Consider the following 23,558-nt stretch of genomic DNA (forward strand, 5'->3'; position numbering starts at 1 on the left):
TCATGTTAGTACGACAGCTCTGAAGACGCATCTGTTGCCGTCCATAAGCGCGGGCCAGACGAAGGACTTGATGAGGTCGGAGCGACGCTCGCGCGCGTCGCCGAGTGAAAAGCGCACGTGCTTTTCTGGGTTCATCACAACTGGGAAGAGAACAATGTTATGTTGAGTTACATTTTTCATGGTTTCACTGACAAACAATGAATCCTGTCAGATTTTTGTGTACCTATGAGAAAGGGTTATTTCCTGGGAGTATAGTATAAATGTTTTTTGTTTCTATAGATATACCTGCATATAACCTAAATTGTTTCAGTCATCTGTTTAAAACAAAGAAAAGAGAATGAATCTATATTATTACAAAACTAATAATAAACAAAAATATTTGAAATACGAGTCTGTCACTTTTCAGTAGAACAACAGCATTTTAGGCTCAAGCAAATATAAACAATATATTTATAAGTAAACACGTATCAAGAGGTAGGACGCTGCGAGAAATTCTTTGTTCCAAATTTTGAAGCAGCCTAACTTCAGACGCTCTGGCCACCTTACTTAGTACAGGAGTCTGTTGCATGTGTCCATGTTTTTACTAGGTCGGCAAACAAGCGTACGGCTCACCTGATGGTAAGCGATTACCCTAGCTTATAGACGCCTGCAAGACCAGAAGCATCGCAAGCGCGTTGCCGACCCAATCCCCAATCCCCCAGGAGCTCTGGTCACCTTACTCACCAACAGGAACACAAAACTGCTTGAAAGCAGTATTATTTAGCTGTGATCTTCTGTAAGGTCGAGGTACCCCAGTCGGGCTGCTCCATATTTTGAGCAGGAAATTCCTGCTGTGCCCTACCTCAGGTCATGTCCATACAATCGTCATGATACACGTAACCAGGCGGTGAACGATCTGTAATAAGTACCCGGTGTGAAGTCGGTGTCGATGCGCAGCGGCGGCGAGTGCAGCGCGAGCGCCCAGGCGGCGCGGCACGAGGCCGCGGCCAGCGCGTGCAGCGCGCCGCACGACGACAGGCACGGGTACTCGCGGAGCGTGCTCGCTACCTGCGGGCGCGGACATACACTTCATAAGCGAGACTTGTCCGTACATTAGAAACATCTAATATATTAAATTCTCGTGTCGCGGTGTTTGTTGTTAAACTCCTCCGAATAGGTTTGACCCATTCTCATGAAATTTTGTGTGCATATCGGGTAGGTCTGAGAATCGGCCAACATCTATTTTTCATACCCCCAAGTTATAAGGGGGGGGGGGGTTAAGAGGGTTAATAAAATATTATGAAATTTTGTGTGCATATCGGGTAGGTCTGAGAATCGAACAACATCTATTTTTCATACCCCCAAGTTATAAGGGAGGAGGGGGGGTTAAGAGGGTTAATAAAGTATTATGAAATTTTATATGGATATCGGGTAGGTCTGAGAATCGGCCAACATCTATTTTTCATTGGGTATGTATAGATCAAAATTAAATTAAAACTAACCTGATTAATAACCGTTCGTTCCGCTTCTCCCAGCGGGAACGTGTGTGCTGTGCTGCGTAACAGGCGCAACGCAGCTGCGGAGAACTGCGCCGCACCCGGCGTTGAATCTGATTCACAGCCCAGCATCGCCTTCACTTCGCTTATTCGCTTGTCGCGAAGACTGATTGCTGCTCGGAAGGATAGCTGGAGACATATTTATCATAATGTTATAATTTTTCGATACTTTCTCGAGATTTTTTATATATTAGTTATATTTATTCAACATTTGAGGTGGCATGCAAAATCACTCGGAGAAGAATAACCGATTTGTCTTGTCTATTTTTCGTAAAGGTAAATTAGTGAATTCATGTTTAAAAAAAAAGAAAAAGAAGAAGAAAGTTAATGAAGTTAAGTTTGAAGAAAGCAAATATAAAAAAAGTCTTAAAGCCTACAAAAAATAAATAGCAATTACACTAATTGAAGTAAATTCTCAGAAAATTTTATGATCTAATTTTTTAAAACTATTATTTAAAAAGTTAAGTAACTCACAACAACAACAGAGAATACAATCTTGTACTTCAGATTGGGGGTCGATTTGAGCGGCTCGAGAGCGGCAAGCGCTGGCAACGCCTCATCCGCCGCCCGCGCCCACACCGCTGCGTACTGAGACACTAGCTTGCTCCTGTAATATAAAACGGCCTAAATGAGTGATTAATAACAACATACAAAATTTATACTCCAAGAAAAGCTTAAGATTAATTAAAGAGATAAAAAAGTAAATTATGTGTAAATATTTATTTTGCCATAAGGTGACTTAACGAGCGTCAAATATTACTTTGTATTCCTTATCATAGTTAGAGCGAGGTGAGTATAAAAGAAAATCAAAAAATAGACATATTTAGACAAAAAAAATATGGAGGCAAGAATTTTTGGTTAGCTAGTTTAAAATAAACGGCAAAATGTACAATAATAACCACAGCTTGAGCAAGACTTGAAGACAGTCAATAGCTTCATAATGCTTACCTATCTGGATGCTGCTGAGCGTCATCGCTGTCAGAGTGGTACCCGTCGCTGGCGGAGTCAGTAGGTGATCTCGGCGTCGTCTCTGCCACCTGACCCTCATTCATCTGAGAGAGCACGGCAGCACAGCCTCTGGAGTAGCTCATCAGCACGCCGGCTACCGGCCTGGAATTACGTTTTAGAGATTAATTATTATTATTATTTATAAACAAAAATTTAAATTGAAACAAATACAACTGATATAATTCTGTTGAAACTGAAAACTGGGGTAGGGCACAGGAAACATCCCGCATACAATCTGGAGCAGCCCGACTGGGGAAGTACCTCGACCTTACGGAGGGTTACAGCTAAATAATACTGCTTTTAAGCATTGTTTTGTTCCTGTGGTGAGTAAAGTGACCAGAGCTCCTAGGGGAGATTGGGCGCAGAGTCAGCAACGCGCTTGCGATGCTTCTGGTGTTTGCAGGCGTCTATAAGCTACGGTAATCGCCTACCATCAAGTGAGCCGTACGCCTGTTTGCCGACCTAGTTGTATAAAAAAAAAACGTTGACTAGAAATATAAAAAAAAACTGATTTAAATATCTAATATTACTGCGATATGATTCATAATACACTTATATTGTATAGAACTATTTGTAAAAATTAAATAGCAATTCATGATAATATTAAAAAGCAGAACTATGAAGTTTCTTGCTGACTCTTCTCAATAGAATTCGAACTCCGAATAAGCAATAGTTTAGCTGCATAAAGAAATTACTTGTAAATATCGATTATTTAATACTTAAGTTCTACTACTTCAGCCTATTTCAGTCCACCGCTGGAATTAGCCCTCCCCTAGTTCGCCCCAGACATCGCGGATTTTCGCAATCCTTATCCAGCCACTTCTACTTAAATTCTATATCATCTAAACTTTATATTATATTATATGTTTATTAAAATCCTATATTCATCTAAATTGACCATTGAGAAGTGAAATTTCTACTCCACAGATAATTAATAATAATAATAATAATAACCACGATAATTGTAGTGACATCATAGCGAAGTCGGCTAAAACCACAGTCTACAGTTAACGTAATAAATTAAAACTATAATATACACTAGTTGAAAGATACACATAGTTATAATTAGAGTAACCGAGAACAATGGGAAGTGATAATTCTCGAAATGTCTTCGTACAAAGTGTGATATAATCTTTCCCATACGACGCCTGGGAACGAAAGCTTTATGTAACTAAAAATGAATGCGCGGTTATTGTAATTAATATAAGAAAAATGTAAAAAAAAATTATGAAAGTAGCATTTCTTTTTCTAAGTTATCTAAGTTTTATTAACTGTTATTTTTTTATTACTTATTGTCATATTTTTAACGAATCATTTCACAAAAATTGTTCTTTTTTTAAACAAAAGTGTAGTTGCCAAACTCTCTGCGCTTGTTTTATTTTTATTATTTTTAAAAATAGAATTAAACTTTATCAGGTTTTTCTGTTTATGGTAATGTAAAGAAGTAATCGAAGTATTTTTTTTACTCGCTTAACTTAATTCATACTTAAGTCCTTAGATCACAAGTGGACATCGAAGAAATTCCATTTCATGCTTACACAACATCTGTAGACACATTTAACAATAATTAATTAGTTCATATTTAGATATTGGTCCGTAGAACGCGCTTATCAAAAAAGGAATGAAAATCAGTTGGTTTCTTTTTTATGAAAACCAACTCCAAGCTGACTTCTGGGTCTCCCCACCGTGCCTCGGAGAACACGTTAAGCCATCGCTCCCGGTTGTTATAATAAATAACTGATAGCGAACGTTACTCATAGTAGGGAACATATCCGCCAACCCGTAATGGAACAGCGTGGGTGATTAAGCTCTAATCCTTGCCTTACGTATAGAAAGAGGTCTATATATAATATACCCAACAATAGGATGTTACAGGCTGAATTGTTGGAAATTGAAACCCACAATACATGAGCAGCGTTAACTGAGATAGGGCACATCAGGAATTTCCTGCTCAAAATATGGAGCAGCCCGACTGGGGTAGTACCTCGATCTTACAGAAGACCACAGCTAAATAACACTATTTTTAAGCAGTATTGTATTCCTGTTGGTGAGTAAGGTGACCAGAGCTCCTGGGGGGGATTGGGGATTGGATCGGCAACGCGCTTGCGATGCTTCTGGTGTTGCAGGCGTCTATAAGCTACGGTAATCTCTTACCATCAAGTGAGCCGTACGCTTGTTTGTCGACCTAGATATATAAAAAAAGCAGAAAGTAGTCATACACGGCGCCAATAATCAACACAATTTTATCAAGTCACCTTATTCGGTAAAACTCTAAGACGAACTAAAACCAGAATCCTTAGAAAATTTATAAAAAACTAAGATAAACGAGATCGACAAGTAACTAAAGGTGATGAGTTGGTCTGAACAACATCCAGTTTCCAGAGAAACTACCAACTTTTCCTAAACAATTCATAGGAAAACTTCAATACAAGCTTTCTTTGTAAAAGTTGTTTAAAGACTATGTAAGAAGATTCGAAATCATTTAGTGCTGATGTTAAAAAAGAATCGAATTCGATCTCAAAAAAACCGATATCAATTCACATCGACAAGTATTAAATCGATAAAATATTATTAGGAATTATTCAAAAACTTGTCAGATTTCATTTTTAAATGGGATCATACGTAAAGCATTAGCTTTCAAATAGAAAAAAATCATCAAAATCGGTAAAACGATTTAAAAGTTATAAATAAATTTTTCATACTCGATGGCCCCCAGTAGGATTTTCACCTGTGTCGCGGGGGTCCGAAAACACACACAATACACAAGCATAAACGCCCAGACCACGACAAACATATAGATATCACGACAGACATTTGGCCATTTATATGGCCATCCAACAGAGCGGCGATCGAGCCCGCGACCGCCAGCGTTGTGACATAACCGTAATTAATTAGTTGCTTTACTCAATTTAATTCCTCATTCTTCATACCATGACCTTATGTCGTTTATAAGGAATAGACTCCCAAAAGAAATACAAACAAAATTATAAGACAAAAATAATCATCTAGTACTAAAAAGTCTAAAAATATTTTTCCTAGTTATCATCTAAAGAGATTTGCGAAAACATCGCCAACAAAGCGATTTCAACAATAAAACTACAATTGCTCGTTATTCCACATAACTCCAATACGAGAGAGAAAATTCAAAGCCAGTCAACTCAACAATAGCAATACTTATTCGTTATGTGAACATTTATGATCAACGTTTCAAAGTTTTACTATTTTTAAACTTATGACTTTTGCATAACAATAAAGAGTTATCCTTATCGATCTATCTAATATATAAGATTCTCGTGTCGCGTTGTTCGTTCCCAAACTACTCGAAACGGCTTTTATGAAACTTTATGTGCATATCGGTAGGTCTAAGAATCAGCCAACATCTATTTTTCATACCCCTAAGTTCCAAGGGGGGGGGGATTAAGGGGGTTAATAATATATGTGGCAAAACAACGTTTGCTGGGTCAGCTAATCTATATAAATAAATAAAATTAATCGCTAAATTTACCTATTACTAATCAGAAAACTCAAGAACGACTGGATAGATTCTGTAATTTTTTTTAACTTTTCTAATACATACTTTTGAGGTTATTCCGGAACGAAAATTGAAGAAAATTGTGGGGGTAAATTTTCAGAATACGTAACAATTATTTCAGCTTCACGTCGCAAGACATGACAACGTCGTATCATTATCATCATTACTTCGGCCTGATACAGTCTACTGCTGGACATACGCCTCAACAAGTTCGTGCCAAAAAGGCGTTTACTCATGTGTTTTGCCCATAGTCACCACCCTGGGCAGGCGGGTTGGGGACCGCAGGGCTGGCTTTATCGCACCGAAGACGCTGCTGCCCGTCTTCGACCTGTGTATTTCAAAGCCAGCAGTTTGATGACTATCCCGCCATCGGTCGGCTTTCCAAGTTCTAAGGTGGTAGTGGAACTGTGTTCTCCCTTAGTCGCCTGTTACGACACCCACGGGAAGAAACGGAGTGGCTATATTCTTGCTGCCGTAACCACACAACGATGACAACGTCTGCCGGATCACAATTACAACAGTAGCGCACTCGTGATAGAAATTATCTACGAACCCGTATTAGAGCTAGCGGGCTAAATCTTAACCTGCCCCTATGGAGAAGGCACCTTATAGTTTGAGCAACCCGACTGGGAAAGTACCTCAACCTTACAGTCACAGCTAAATAATACGGCTCCCAAGTAATTTTATGTTCCTGGGTGTAAGGTAGAAGGCTCTTCGGGAGGGTCAGGAGTAGGTCGGCAACGCGCTTGCTATGATTCTGGTGTTGAAGGTCTATAGGCTATGGTAACCACTAACCATCAAGTGGGATGTAAGCTTGTTTTCTGACCTAGTCATATATAAAATAAGGCCTCCCATTCACGATTACAGTTATCGTTTCAGAAAAGTATGCGAAATTATAATAAAACAGCAACACATCTTTAAATGCGAAATTTCTATAACTAGCATCCACAAAGATTTACGACGCAATAAACACCCGCTATCAAAAACTAATAATTTAAAAAACCCTGTAATTACGTCAAACGGAAACGTTTAATGTAACGACTTGGAACATGTTATCAATAACCGTTATTTGAGAAAGGTGATTATGTAATTTAATAGGTTTTGGAAGAAATCACGTAACGAATGTATTTACACATGTGTTATTCTGGATATCCAGCTACATACTAACTTTCATTTCATATAGTACTTCACCGAATTCAAATAATAATTGTGTTTGCTGGCAAACGAAAAAAAACCGACATCAATTACATCGACAAGTAATACAACGTAGGTAGGCAAAAAAATAGTCAAGTAAATACGCATTATCAAAGATTACTCCAAAAGTTGTTATCAGATCTCGATGAAATTTAAATTTGACCACATGATAATCTTTTTACTATTTTTAACGAAAGCTGATGCTTGTCATATGATCCGATTAAAATCAGATAGAGATCTGGTGATTACTTTTTGAGTTATCGCTAATAATGCGTATTTAACAGCCTGTTTTTTCAACTACCCACATTGTATTGTTTTTTTCGTCGATCCTCACAAACTTTAGCAATTATAGAATTTTTTTAACACTTAAAAAATATGGATGGACAGAGGTCGCTAGTTATCAATATTTCGTCTCGAACCTTCTTTCAAGTGTACCATCCATTGCTCGCACAGGGTTTTACTGTGATGAAACTCAGAATAGCAGAAATGTGCGAAACGAGTATGACACTTTTTACACTTAACACCTTCATTTACTTAACATATCTACATTCATTCACTTAACATGTTTTATTCACAAAAGTTTAGTACAATTCGTATTTAAAATATTGCGTAACAATTCATTCATTGAATGACGGAATGAATGAGCGAGACAATGAAGAAATCATAAAAATTAACGTGATGCTGAATACAATCGAAGGTCAGATCTACGTGTATACAATAAATTGGCTGTCTGTGGTTGTCATATCACCAAAAACTAATGGATAGGTTCTTCTGGCTTTTATTTCATAGACATTTTTTTAAATATAAAACTAGGTCAGCAAACAAGTGTACGACTCACCTGATGGTAAGCGATTACCGTAGCTTATAGACGTCTGCAACACCAGAAGTATCGTAAGCGCGTTGCCGACCCTATACTACGACCCCTACTACTCCAGGAGCTCTGGTCACCTTAGTCACCAACAGGAACACAATACTGCTTGAAAGCAGGTTTATTTAGCTTTGATCTTCTGTAAGGTCGAGGTACTGCCCCAGTCGGGCTGCTCCAAATTTTGAGCAAGAAATTTCCTGCTGTGCTCTACCTCAGTTACAGACATTCAGCGTTATAAATGTATAGTTCGAAGTTAATACAGCTATTACAATAACTTAATTTCTTCTTCTTCTTCTTTGGCTTTGGCACCCTTGCGGAATTGCCAGTACCAGAGTAGATAAGAACTTAATTTGATTGCACGGGTCTTATAGCGTTTGTCATTTTGAAACTCCAAATATTTCTGTCACGTTTCTTCTAGAAAAAGATGTTATCTCTGAAACGGCTAGACCGATTTTAACGGGACATTCCCTGGCAGATAACTAATGTAATAAGGAGTAACTTAGGCTACTTTTATTTCAGAAATGTATTTACTTTATAACACTGCAAACTGAACAATAACAAATAAGTTTTGCAACCATTGTATATTTACACTTTCAATCTTATTCAGTCAATATTGTTTACAGTTGTTATTTTTTTATGGAAGAAATCTAAAAATTTAAATATTCTTTAAGAAAATTCTATACATGGAGCGTAAGTTCGAGTGACATGAGGCAGACGTAGTGTTATTACAAATAAATATTATCTAATAACATATGTATTTACTTAATGAACATCGCTTTCACCGCTTGCGTAATAGAGAAATCATTGATGCATGCAATTCGATTTACACAGAACATGTCAATATTGTAATTATTTTAAGATGACTTGGGAATAATTTTAAACAAATATTTATTTTGTAATCGTCTGTTATAAAAGTTATAAAATTTTCAACGCTGTTTTTTATTACGAGTCGAAAGATTTCAATATTTTATTCGAATGGGTTTTAGCGAATTCGCATCATATTTGTACAATAATGTTTGTTGAAGCACGAATTGTTTTTAAGAATGGCAACATTATTATTTATTTGTCTACTTATAATTTTCATTTTCTACCTACCTACAAGTTATTTCTATGAATCTCTTTTTGTAACACCAACGAATAATAAATCTATGTTCAAAAGCAAAATTCTTTGATTTATACAATTACAATATGAAACATTTTAGCAAATATACATCAATCAATATCGATAATATTAAGCTAACAAGAATTCAGAATGTGGATTTCGTTGGGAAGAACTAAATGGAAATTTAGTTTTGGAAATTCTTAATAAATCATTTTATAATAATTAATTAATTTAGTCTAATGTCAAAATCTTATTTATCCATACAATCTCACGATCTTGAACTAATCATTTAAGATTCAATAACGCATACGAGTTTGTTGATAGCTGGAGCCTAATTAATTTGTATATTGTAATTCAAAACTATCCAAAGTACAATAAAATAATGTCTAGAATACCAGACGTCCTTATCTTACAGCCTTACAAAAATACTGCTACGTGCAGTACATACATACAAGAGTCATATAACGTAATCTAATACAAACACATACATATACATAAAACTATTTACAATGTAAAATCTATACTAATATTATAAAGCTGAAGTTTGTTTGTTTGCTTGCTTGCTTGCTTGAACGTGCTAATCTCAGGAACTACTGGTCTGATTTTAAAAATCCTTCCAGTGTTAGATAGCCCATTTATCGAGTAAGGCTATAAGGCTATATATCATCACGCTAAGACCAATAGGAGCGGAGCATCAAATAAGAATATCTCCAAATCGGGTTTTTTTAGAGCTTCCCCAGATAGCCCACAGTAACTATTCCATGCTGACGAAATCGCGGGCAGAAGCTTGTATAGTATAAATCCACAATCAACAAAGATATTGCGTATAACATAAAAACCGAAACCTCATTTAATTAATTAGATTAATAATAATAAAAACACCCGTGAAATCTCCATTTCCCCTTCCTCCGATAACATCACATCCTACGAGGAATTAGAAGCATAATATTTTGACGGCCGTCGTTATTAATGTACGAAATTGAAGAGTACACATTACATAAGGTTATTATGTCCGTAAACTTAAACACAAGGTCGGTATACAATTTTGTAGTATTTTAATTATTGGTCGTTACATAGTGTAAGTAATTAGAAAGTTTGGATAAAAAATGTAAGCAGACGGTTTGATGTAATTGTGTAGTTAATAGCCAAGTATTTTGAAATGTAATTATTTGCAAGATAGTTATTAAAACTAATGTTCACAACATTGCACAAGTTTTTGTTTTCTTAATTTATTCTGTAAATTTCACCAGCTCTTTACTGTACGATAGCCGTGACCGTGACGTCTACAACATCGCTAAATTATCCCGAGATTCTAAAGAGAAATACTGGTAAGTCCCGTATGAACAAAAGGTGTATACAGTTGCTTATGGACGCCTGCAATACCAAGAGCATTACAAGCGCGATACCGATCCTGAACAAGATCTCTTGTCACCTCACTCAACACAAGAACACAACACCAAAGCAGTGTTATTTATCTGTCTCTTCTGGTAATTTTTCTAAGGTTAAGGTACAATCAGGCTGCTCCGAATCGAAAGGAAAATATATCTCTCCGTCAAGTCAGGAGATGAGAAGATGACTTGAAACAGACAGCGGGACCATTCTGGTTGAGAATAGCAAGGGACAGGACCCATTGGAAGGAATTGGAGGAGGCCTACGCCAAAAGGCACACCGACCTTAGGGACCTCTTGTAATCCTATGTTTAGAAATAAAAGGGCTATTGATTCATTCATTCATATCTTTTTGCGCCCTACCTAAATAATATGGATATTCTGATCACTAAGAAAAGAACAAATTAAGTTAATCATTTATATTGCGAGTCCTTACCTCGTATCGCTCAAGTCCAAGGTGGGGTCACTTCTCTTGATTTGTCCGACGCAAGCTAGAACAGCCTTGTCGCTCTCAACCCTAGCCGCTAAAGACGCCACTAGGGTCGGCAACTGTCGTAACGCGGGTTTATCGACAATAGTCAACAAGGATTTGTTGTCGATGAGTCGCCTCTCTACATCGGCATGAGACAGCGCCAGTAAACGCTGGTGGGATGATGACGCTGGGTCTTGGTTCACTGTCACTGATGACTGGAACAAAGACAGACGAATAAATACAACTTTTATTTTAGATCAACAATAGAACTCTTGAATGAAATTCCCAGACTTGCGTTAATTCGGAATTAGTCTTCGTTTAATTTTAAAAAACTTTAATAATATGAAAATTTATAGAATAATGGGATATTAAATTAATTATAAAACGAAAGTATGCGAATTTAGTTTCATGTATACTTCAAATAATTAATTTAAAAATTGTTAGTAACAGCTACATAACTTTTTTCAGTTTATTATGAACTCATGAACGATTTAAATGCAATAAAAATCACACTCGTTAATTCCCCATAAAATTATGTACTTGCTAAAAATTGAACTCGTAATTCCGAACAAAATACTGATAATACCTTTCGTAATTCCGAACAAAATCCACGGAATCCTCCCAAAGATAGAAGTACATTTGTTAACAGTCTCCAGTACATTTTCTACTCTATTTTACTCTTTTAAGATATTTATGAGGTTAAATGAGGATTGCAGCCCGTCTTAACTCAAGGTACCTCAACGATACAGAATATCACACCTAAATAACACTGCTGGACTGCACACAGTGTTCCTGTTGTGAGTAAGGTGGCCAGAGCCCCTGAGGAGATTGGGGTTATGGTCGGCAATACGCTTGCGATGCTTCTGGTGTTTCTAGCATCTATAGGCTACGGTAATCGCTTACCATCAAATGAGCCGTACGCTTGTTTGCCAACTTAGTTGTATAAAAAAAAGATCTGCTGACTTACCAGCTCCTCCAGCTTGTGCAACGCCTGCTTATAGACCTCCACGTGTCGCTGTAGCTCGTTCTTCATGGCAACGTGCAGCGAAATCAACGACCCTGACGCGTCGGCTGTTAACCCATGGGTGCCTAAGCCTATGACAAAATTTTTTGGGATATAACAGAATATTCTACGTGACATTGGAATGACTTTAGTTAGAAGTCCATAATCCAAATGAATGAATGAGCGAACAGAATTATGTGTACGAAAATACCCATTTTAACTTAGATTTTCAATATAAAATTACTTTTTACTAGCTTTAGTTTTTTATTTTTTGAATTTTTTTCATATTTTCTTTTTTATCATTTTAGACATTTTTAAAATTATCTGTTAATTTTGAACAAATAAACGTTTAAGACCCATTTTCGAAGTTTATATGCAAATGAAGTTAAGAATTATTATTAATTTAAATCTTTTAAAATGTAAGCGACCTCCTTCGAGGTCCCTTTTAAATTTAAGTGAGATTTGCTTGACTAGACATTTAATATCACTTATCATTGTAAATTGAGGTCTTTTTTTTGAGAACAAAACAGAATTAATACGCTTAAGAATCTAGAATGATCTATCATAATCTAGATGAAGTGTAATTAAGATTATTTAATATGATAATATTGTAACATTACTTGGACATTTCCATACATTTCAAGTAATTGACAAACAAAATTGTTAGACCATTTTATGTACACCCACTGAGCGTGAAATGACGCTCAGATGACGCAACTATTACCACCTTAAAGCTGCATAATATCTATTCCGCTCAGTAAATATCAAAATTTCCATAATATCCCGTAACAACAATTGTGTTTTCTCGCAAACGAAAAAAAACTTCAAATGACGACGACTTCAATTGAAATCGACAAGTAATTAAGGATAATTCAAAAAGTGCTCATCAGATCTCAATCAAATCTAAACGGTAACACAAGACAATCACCAACTTTCGATTAAAAAAAGAATAATCAAAATCGGTACGTCCAGTAAAAAGTTAGAGGTAACCTCATTATTATTTTTTCGAAGTCGGTTTAAAATATGATTACCATAATATCTATTCACAACAAAGGTGGATTATAGATCGAAATCTGAAGGAAATCACGCGATACCGACTTATCCTCCACTTTGCTTTATTTTCGTCCGGTTTTTGAGGAAATCAAGCATTAAGCATACTTCCACGTTAGTCACGCCTTTCAGAAACACCGCATGAACCACTTTATGTTGACCTTCGGCCGAGGTCATCTCTAATGTGACAAAAAACTGTTTTTAAGCAACAAGAAAACAAAAACGAGCGGCTGAGTCACGTGATGTTACATTTAACATAATAGTGGTCCGAATCTCGAGAAATACTAGCATCTTCAGAGGAGTGAGACCTGCGTTACTGTCTAATGAAATCTAAGGGTCTGTATCACCAGTTGTGGTAAAAGCTATTTGATAGATGACGATATCCAACAGATAAAAGCTTTTGATATATTATTCCTTTTCACCGTCGAAATATGAGATATTTCTATACTTCTACAGGTCCGGAGTCAGACATTGCCTACTCTGTTGCTAAATTCTAATCTCAACTTATTTGGAGGATAAAATTTATTCACAACTGATGGAACAGGCTCCATGTGGTAATTATGATAAAACTAAAGGATAGGACGTAAGCTTCAGTTCAGTTACCATCGTCGATTTCCTGGCAGACTTTGTACCATCTTAGTCTACTCGTATGCGAATTGTTGTCAATAACATTGTGAATGATATAATTTAAACTGTATAGTCATCATTGGCCTTAGTCCATCTATTGCAGACGATTTAGGCAGTGTCATACAGACACTGTGTCGCCTAGGACACTCTTCAGAAAAACGCAGTCTTGCCTAAGCTCTGCGCCACCCTCACTGGCTAAGCCTAAAGGAACGACGAATCATCGACGAGCCAGTTCGGCTGCAGAAGTCTTTCGCATTTTAGAGCTATGTCACGAATGCTTGACGGAGACCCCATTCCGGGTTTCAAATGAAGTTTTCCTTCTCCAGGACCCTGATGATATTGACCCCCATGGGAAAAAAGGGGGTGGTGCTATTCTACTCGGCCGATACCACACGGCATAAGCTGAATAGTACATTGTACACATTAGATTACAATCTTTTGTTACAATAATATGTTACATTACAAGCTTATTGTCTCGTCAAAGTAGATATTAGCAATATTTTCGATAATAACTAAAGTAATTTGTTACTACAAAACACGAAACAATAATTTAATTATTACTTGGAACAAAGCATAGCTTAATTCTAGATGTGTCAACCAGTTTGTTGTTTTTTATATTTAAGCAAAACTTTCAATTTTTTGCAGATACCCAATAATTATGAAATTGCTAAAAGGTTCGTTTGTGCGACCTTGCTATCAATTTTGGTAAGTTTTATTATAATATACATTACGACATAGACTGTTTACATTGATATCGTAATGAAACAAATAAAACGCCATAATGAAAATATTCATAGCTCTCAACAGTGCAATGGTAAGTTTTTACATAACTTACTTTATTACTTTCTATTCTTTTAGCTTATAATATATCGTAAACTTTTTATATCGATATTTTTTTTATTTAAAACTTCATTAGTATGAGAAAGTCGTAAATAAAGAGAACAAAAGCAGACCATAAATCTCAGAAACTCGTTTTTAAATAAATAATTACGATTAACACACGCTCGTCAGTTACCTAAAGTACGAACTGTATGTGTGCGTTTTAGGTAAAAATCACTCATAGTCAATACTTTTTTTTAAATAAATAGACTTACAAATATAACATAACTATATGAAAGTATTTTAAGCCTAGACTCGGGGTGGAATTCGAACCCTCAACTCCTGGGGTAGAAAGCAGGGTCAATTGCAAGCTTAGCCAACGGTCTTGTCATATGGAGACATTTTAGCGTTTCATTCAATTACTGCTGGTTGGCAAATGATGTTCCTAGAATTGCCAATCATACTATTTATTTTTGTGTTACCCTCACATTAAGTTATTCTAAAGAATTTTTTTAGTATCATATCAAAAATCGACCGTTCCAGCGGGGATCGAATCTGTATCTCCAACTGGCCATGTCAGTGTTTTAGCCAATCAAGCTGATATGATGATTTTATATTCAGTTCTAAGCGACCGCGGCGCCATCTATAGTGAGTTCTTTATACAACTCGTAGCTTAATTGATATGATATGATATGATATTAAAGAACTACCAATCATGTTCGTATTTTAACAACCAGGATCAAAACAACAGTGCTTAGGTAACAGGCAGCAAGGAATAAACATCAAAATCTGAAAAAATTGAGTTCACTTTTTGATTTATTAGAACTATACATTTGGTGTACTATTAATATAACTGTAATAAAATAATTTAAGCTATATATTTTAAAATTATAATTATAAAAACCTTTTTTCATAATATTTTCTTTCTATCTGAGACCTAATTTGATGAGAGGATAATATATCCGCAGCAGGACGACCCCACTGAGACTTGTGAAATTGTATTTAATTACAATTTCAACACATTTAAAAACAATGGAATTAACGGTTATGATGCAAAAGTCGATTATTTAAAATATTTTAGCTCTTCAGTTTCAAGGTTCATGTTACCAAAAGTTACAATTCCATTCTGCCGCAAGTATTTTTATTCGGCGCTAATTGTAATTCCTAAAAACAACCCACGCGAACCGCCACGCTTGTGAAATTTCATACCACAAGGCATCTGATGTTTGTTAAATAAATTGACAGAATCGGATTTGTTATCACGTTAAAGGTACCTAATTTTCACACATTTCAAACCCTTTTTTGAAGTAAAACTTCTTTACGTACGCTTGACTTGGTGATTAAGTTGACGAATGCTTGACGAGAGCGTTACGAAAAGTGTGATCGCTTGAGGCGAACGGAAGTTGAGAGAGAGATATAAGTTAGATGGAGCTCAAGAAGTTCTACTTCTGTCATGTGGTCTAAAGCACACTCATTTCATTACAATTTTCATTACTTGACGTACTGAATTTATTCCTATGTATATCAAAGTCTTATTTTATAAATCATAATTGAAAATCAGCTCTGTGAACTTACCACTTACTTATTATAGTAGCCCTAAAATATATCGCTTTATATAATTAAAAATTTGAGGTCTGGACACTTTTTTATGTCACAAATCTGTAATAAAACCTTCACAAATATTAATTACATTGGTATACATCGCCTATTCCAGTTACATTGATACTAGCTCAGATTAATATCCGTGAATATAAGTGCATCTCAAGCCTGTTGTGACCTATTCTATACCTTAATTTGCTCCGATTAGACCAACATAATGCCAAGTACATGGTGTCAAGAAGCAGGCCACCTTAAAGTAATTTTACCTTGTACAGCCGCATCTAGCTGTCTCCTCCTGTTATCCACGGCGTCCCTCGCATCAGGACTGTAGTGCGCCAGGGCATTTGCCAGGCGAGCTGTTCTGGCCCTCAGTCCAGACCCTTGATCGGCTCCGAGCAGGCCGACGAGACGCCACGCGACCGTCTCACATTGTAGATCCGGCCTCGGTACAATCTCGAGGGATAGCAACCTATAAAGGGAATAATGTTTTAATATTGATGATAATATAACTGTTAAGGTTATTGTTATATGGTAAAATAGATCTTAATAGTAAAACTAGTTAATTATTTCTAAGAAATGTAATTCAAATCAACGAACATATACACATTTCCTCTGCACACACAAACATAAACGCATTTTACAACTGATTGTTTGCAAACGTAATAAAAATCAAAAGCATGAACAGGTAACTTTTGAAATTAACATAAAATTTTTCACGTTAGCTTGATTTCTAAGTCTTATAATTTATATGTAGTGTGATTGTGTTATATAATATAACTAGCTGACCTGGCGAACTTTGTACCGCCTTCTTTATTTTTTTCTTAAATATAATAATTAATATATCAAAATAAAATATAGCCTATCTTTCAAGTTGGATCGAACTGCACACGGTGTGCGAATTTTATTATAATCGGTTAAGTGGTTTAGGAGTCCATTGAGGACAAACATTGTGACACGAGATTTATATATATTAAGACTTATAATTTGACACATCCTCGTCTCCTGCTGAGAATATGTCATCGACTCCACTGAGACTTGTGAAGTTGTATTTAATAACAATTTCAACACATTTGAAAACGATCGAAATAACGGTAATTATGCAAAACAAGATTATTTAAAACATTTTAACACTTCAGTTTTAAAATCCGAGTCACCTTAATTTAATACCCCATTATAAAAAAATACGGTTCTAATTTCTAAAACGTTTGCCATATCTCAGCAAAAGTCCTAAAATCGTCGATCTGAGTCAAAATATATCTAATTCTACTTTCAATTTATAATTTCACAAACCTAAACGAAAGTGAACTAATCAAATCAAATTAACATAAAATACGTATGCCAATCATATCTCGTTACAATCAATAGAACGCATAAATACAATCCACAGTTTCTTAATTACCATATTAAATGACAATGAGGGGGTAAGAAATAATAATGGCCGTATAAGTTAACATTTGTAATGATGAGAGTAAGATGTGAGATCATAATGGAAATTAATGTTTTTTGTTGTACGTTTCATTGAGATCCATTTGATGTGCTGTTATTTCTGAGAATTCTAACGGTGTGTTCATAATGTAGTAAACTATGCTGATGTGATAAGGTAATTGCTGTGTTTTTTATTAATATATCTAATTTTATTTTTTCCTTTTTTAGAGACCTTATCTCGTGGTCATTACAGCCTATACAGTCCACTGCTGGACATAGGCCTCCACAAGTTCGCGCCAAAAACAACGTGAACTCATGTGTTTTGCCCATAGTCACCACGCTGGGCAGGCGGGTTGGTGACCGCAGGGCTGGCTTTGTCGCACCGAAGACGCTGCTGCCCGTCTTCGGCCTGTGTATTTCAAAGCCAGCAGTTGGATGGTTATCCCGCCACCGGTCGGCTTTTTAAGTTCCAAGGTGGTAGTGGAACTGTGTTATCCCTTAGTCGCCTCTTACGACACCCACGAGAAGAGAGGGGATGGCTATTTTCTTTAGTACCGTAGCCACACAGTATCTAATGGTAACGAACGTGAATCCAATTCGTTCGGATTTTATACACGTACACACACTTTGGTGACTCATTTTTATTCATATATCCTAACTGAAATTTGAAACTAAGGTAGGGCACAACAGGAAATTTCCTGCTCAAAATATGGAGTAGCCCGACTGGGGCAGTACCTCGACCTTACAGAAGATCACAGCTAAATAATACTGTTTTCAAGCAGTGTTGTTTTCTGCAATGCGCTTGCGATGCTTTTGGTGTTACAAACGTCTATAAGCTACAGTAATAGTTTACTATCAGGTGTGCCGTACGCATTTTTACCGATCTAACTAAATATAAAAAAATAAAAATAAAAATTTAAATGATTTTTCTCCACCTGACGCTAAGTTATTATAGCCAACTATCTATGGAAATCGCCAACATAAGAATGGCGATCGATAGCGAAATTTTATTAATTTTATATATTATTTTATTTTTATACTCTAAATAAATTTACTACTGTATTTCACTGATATAAATTTTTCTATCTTTGTTAAGGACATCAAACATAACTTATTTTTTACTTCTTTATAAGTAAATCATATACTACGAAGAAAAAATCTTAATATTGCATTGTTAGTCACCAAAATGTTTGTGAGCACAACTGGCATTTGACAAACATTTACCCAACAAAGCTATAACTCCAACCCAATTACATCTTTAAATAAACATTTAAGGGGAAAAGTTTGTTCATATAAAAATATTTAATAATACTCCCGAATATTCTCATCAAGTCACTTTCCATCAACAACTGGTTTTAGTTAAAAAAAACCGATCAAAACCAGCAGACAGCTCGTCGACCTGTTCACTTTCACCGTCCCTTATGTGTGATGAAATCATGTGTATTACTCACACCACCACAACAAGTTGTGGAATTTTGCTTGGAACTACTATTAAAATGAAAAAGTTCATAATCAAAATAACTGTTCTTGAATGCATAAAATGGAAAAGTTCAAAAAAAAAAAAAACTATATTCAAATAGGCTTCAAAAGCATCTTCGAATCGTCATTTTACAAAGTACAGCTACCACCGATTCGGAATGTAGATTCTGCAGAGAAGAACCGGTAAGAAACTCCGCAGTTACTCTTTTGAAAATAGATAAAATTAAATCACAATTTTTAAACAATAAATTTAGTTGCAACACTCATACTAGAATGTAGGCATTATTATTTACTTCTTGAAAGACTCAAAACGAAATAATTAATCAAAACATCTCAGTCATGCTCATGCTACGATTTTTTACATAAACACTTACATAATATCAATATTCCAGACAACCGTCGATCATAAACGCCAAACAAACTATTACTATCTCCACATTATCTAAGATGCTACTTACGTAATCAACTGTTACATAATCTTGACATGCAAATGACATCCACTTCCTTTATATTCATTGATATTAATAAAAAACTCCTCAGGCTATGATAATTGTATTGCCTAAGGCGTCGAATTTGGCAAATATTTTAATTATTCATGCTTGCAAAATGCATTATTAAATTGCAAAAAGTCAAGCAAAAGGCGTTTCTTTCTAGATGTTATAATTGCTGTTCTGCGAGTATCAACGAATCTGACTGACGGAATCATCGATATTAAAACACATTTTTTATACAAGTAAGTCGGCAAACAAGCGTACGGCTCACCTGATGGTAAGTGATTACCGTAGCTTATAGATGCCTACAACGCCAGAAGCATATTAAGTGCGTTGCCGACCGTACCACCAAGAGCGCTGGTCACCTTACTCACTACAGGAACACAACACTGCTTGGAAACAGTATTATTTAGCTGTAATCCTCTGTAAGGTCGAGGTACATACCCGGTAAGGCTAATCTAGATTTTGAGCAGGATGTTTCCCACTATGTCCTACCTTACTAAATCTTATGTTATTATAGCCAAAAGTATTATTTACACAATTAATACTTATTTATTGCAAATAAATACTAAGAGTTTACGAGTATACATATGTAGCATTAATTTTAAAGTGCATAGATATACATTGATAAATAAACGCCTAATACTCGAAAGCCTCCAGTATGATAAAATCCTGTACCAGGAGTCCAGAAACACGCAATACAATCACAAACGCCCAAACTACGACAAACATATGTTTGGCCTATAGTCCTATACAAACATTATAATTGTACAACAGACTCCTTATGACCAATGTGACAAATCACCATCAATACAATATTTGGTTAAAAAATACATATCGATAATTGTAAGACCGTAAGTGTTACTGTTATGTTTGAGAACGTGTTGAAACTTACAAGTAAACTATGCTTTACTAATATTTAATAAGCTCAGTTTGCCCGTTCGTTTTAACCAACTCAACCGCCCCATCCAAAAGATACTGTTTTGATTTAGAAATTTTAGTGTGCGTTACATTATTATCTCCTCCCCCATATCAGATTAGGGTTGAACATAAACCATCAAAGTCTTCCACTTAACGTCGTGACTATTTTTTCCTGTATTGGGTTCAAATAATTTAATAATAACAAATAAATAAACCCTTCACACTCAACCCCCAGTAGGATTATCTCCTATGTCGGGGAGCACAAACGCCCAGACCACGACAAACAACGTTCCATTTCCAGATCAAAATAAATGGAAACATTTATTTTGCCATAAGAATTACGGCGTTAACGCACTTATCGAACCTTATAAAAAATATAATGCGAAAAAAACGCAAAAAATCGTTTCAGCAAGGTTGATAGCAAAATTGTAGCAAATATGTTTGATAGAAATAGCAACCGATACTTTTTACGTGCTACCCAAGGCTTCGTGGTATAACCCATTAAAGCGACAACCCAGAACACAAGGTCAAGTGAGACAAACAAAGATTAGACCAAATTTTGTCCAGGCACAAATATCAGTTCTAAATATAAATCAAACCTACAAACACCAGCAGTAATGGAATGTTCATTACTAGAATATTATCATAATAGTCATTGCGAATAAATCCGCGATACACCTCTAGTCATAACACAATTTTATAAAAGATTCTTTCGAAGTGGTTTTCGCAATATCCCAGAACCAGTTGCTGTGTCAATCTGTCGCTTCATACAGATATTCATTGAATAACTTATTTCATGTATAAACATACTTTACATTGAGAAAGTCGTCACAACCGGTCAAGAGTACTTTCATCAAGTATCTATTAATATGAACGATAAACAATTCAACCTTATCACAAATGTAATAAAGTCTAAATTACTTCATCACAATATGTCATGAAGGCGTCAGCAACAGGTGAACTATATTATAATTTGCGGTTGTCTTAAACATTAGTGTCTAGTACAGAAGGTTGAATATCGGTCAATTTGAAAGGTTTTGGTGTAATTTGATTTATTAGATCTACGGAAGTAGGATTCCGATGTGTAGTACCTAGTCTATTAATTTCAAAGCTTCTGAGATAAGACTGTCAATTTAAATTACTTGTCGAGAGATTTATATACAAATGTTTAAAAATTATTCTATTAATTTGACGACCGCTCTGGTGTAATGGTGCGTGGGCCGTGTCGGCGGCGCCTTAACACCGACGGTGTCGGGTTCGGCTCCCAAGTGGATATATTTGTGTTCATACAAATATGTATTTCCGGTCTGGCTGTTAATCCTTATGGATCTCCCCACCGTGTCTCGGAGAGCACATTAAGCCGTCGGTCCCGGTTGTTATCATGTATACATACCTGATAACAATCGTTATTCATAGTAAGGTATATATTTAGCTAACCCGCATTGGAGCAGCGTGGTGGATTAAGCTCTGATCCTTCTCCTACATGGGGAAAGAGGCCTATGCCCAGTAGTGGGATATTACAGACTGAAGCGTAAATATAAGTTTAATTTTATCTTATTTCCAGTAGTCGATGGCATAATAGTCTAGTAGATACTTAATTATATATAGTTTAATTCAAATTTATATGTTTCTAATATTTTAAAATAGGAACGTAATCTCAATCAACCGCTACTACATGCTCTCGTTAACATCTCGAACGCGACGACGAATGTTAAAAAACGGAACGAGTCGTGAGAAGTTTGTTTGTAAACAATACTCATTGTGACTGATATTTTACTGATGTTTTATAAACATTATCAGCAATGTAAGTTAATTATCACTTTTTGTTTTGAATTATTTTTTGCTCTTTTTTGCATGATATATATATATCGACAAATCAGTGGTCACGACAACTGGCTTTAGTCGATCCCTGCTCAAGTTTGTACTAGCCATATTTGTATCGTTAAATGATGTGTTTATATAAATTTATGTTTGTATATACATACAGCTCTATCCGTATAGTAATTTATTATACTTATTAAATGACACACTTCACTTCATAGAAGCATTTTATTATTAAAAAGCTAGCCAGCTGCTATATCCGTCAAGTCAAATATTTTACTTAATAGGTAATAAAAAGGTACTTAAAGGTATGTTATTTCTAAGGTAAATATATCTTACTTTATATGAATGAGAAGGCACGTGCACATGAATTAATTAAATTTAGCACTGATATTACTAATTGACAATAGTTCTAATGTATTGGTGAGGAGTTACTTTAAAACTGATAGTCGCAGTTTTCGTCCTCTTCAGTCTCGGATTTTTACCTTATTATATATGTCTATATTTCTTTCTAGTATCTAGTATGTCTTTGCCAGTCTTCTTATCGCACCTCTGACATTGTCATCATAGACATATAACAACAATCCTTGCTATGGGTGAAAAAGTTATTCGCCAATTGGCAATGGAACGGCAAAGTGGATTAAACTCTAACCGTTATCCTATATGCAAAAGGGGCTCGTGCTTTCAAAATTTATAGATTAATTAAATTCATTTTAGTTACTGAGAAAATACCGAACATTCAATAGAAAAAAAAAACGAGTGTGCTTTAGACCACACGACTGAAGTAAAACTTTTGCATAATATGCTTGCACTGTGTCTTAGATATACGAAACGTAACTGGATATGAGAGAAAGAGAGAAACAAAAGGTATGCTCGCACCTCCGATCGCTTCACCTGATCACACTACTCTTAACCTACTTCTTTACGTCTACTACCTTAAATTTTACTTTAAAAAAAATCTTACCTATTCAGTAGAGTTTCTATAAGATGAGCAGAATGGGGTAAAGCTTCGATAAGCAAATCCACGGGTAGGTCTGAAGCTACACTCTGCAGGACTCCGGGTCCTAGTCTCGATACTATGGCTGCTGCTTCGCGGAACTGACGCCCTTCAGCCAATAGCAACACGCGACGCAATGCGAGACGAGGAGAGGTATATGTGTTCTTCTCTCTCTCCCTCTCACGTCGAATTCGCTCTCGGCTCTCGTTCATTTTTGATTTCTTAGT

General features: G+C 35.8%; 1 protein-coding gene across 1 annotated transcript; it reads right to left on the minus strand.

Moving 5' to 3' along the window:
- On the minus strand, positions 1 to 23,543 carry LOC123665302. The gene is made up of 9 exons (XM_045599623.1): positions 23,299 to 23,543; positions 16,464 to 16,666; positions 12,067 to 12,194; positions 11,064 to 11,314; positions 2,484 to 2,645; positions 2,010 to 2,142; positions 1,482 to 1,664; positions 909 to 1,047; positions 1 to 140 (listed from the first exon to the last, which is right to left on the minus strand). Exons 1-9 carry the CDS (start codon positions 23,541 to 23,543, stop codon positions 1 to 3), a joined length of 1,584 nt encoding a protein of 527 aa, XP_045455579.1.
- Between the last annotated feature and the right edge of the window lie 15 nt (positions 23,544 to 23,558).

This window comes from Melitaea cinxia, chromosome 23 (assembly GCF_905220565.1).
Source record: "Melitaea cinxia chromosome 23, ilMelCinx1.1, whole genome shotgun sequence".
Classification (NCBI taxonomy): Eukaryota; Metazoa; Arthropoda; class Insecta; order Lepidoptera; family Nymphalidae; genus Melitaea; species Melitaea cinxia.

Excerpts from the sequence above, each read along its gene's own strand:
- LOC123665302 (XM_045599623.1), bottom strand. The coding sequence starts at position 23,543 with ATGAACGAGAGCCGAGAGCGAATTCGACGTGAGAGGGAGAGAGAGAAG. Across the intron at positions 2,143-2,483 it reads GCTCAGCAGCATCCAGATAG|GAGCAAGCTAGTGTCTCAGT; the intron begins GTAAGCATTATG and ends TTTATATTACAG. Across the intron at positions 141-908 it reads CGACACCGACTTCACACCGG|TTGTGATGAACCCAGAAAAG; the intron begins GTACTTATTACA and ends TTCTCTTCCCAG.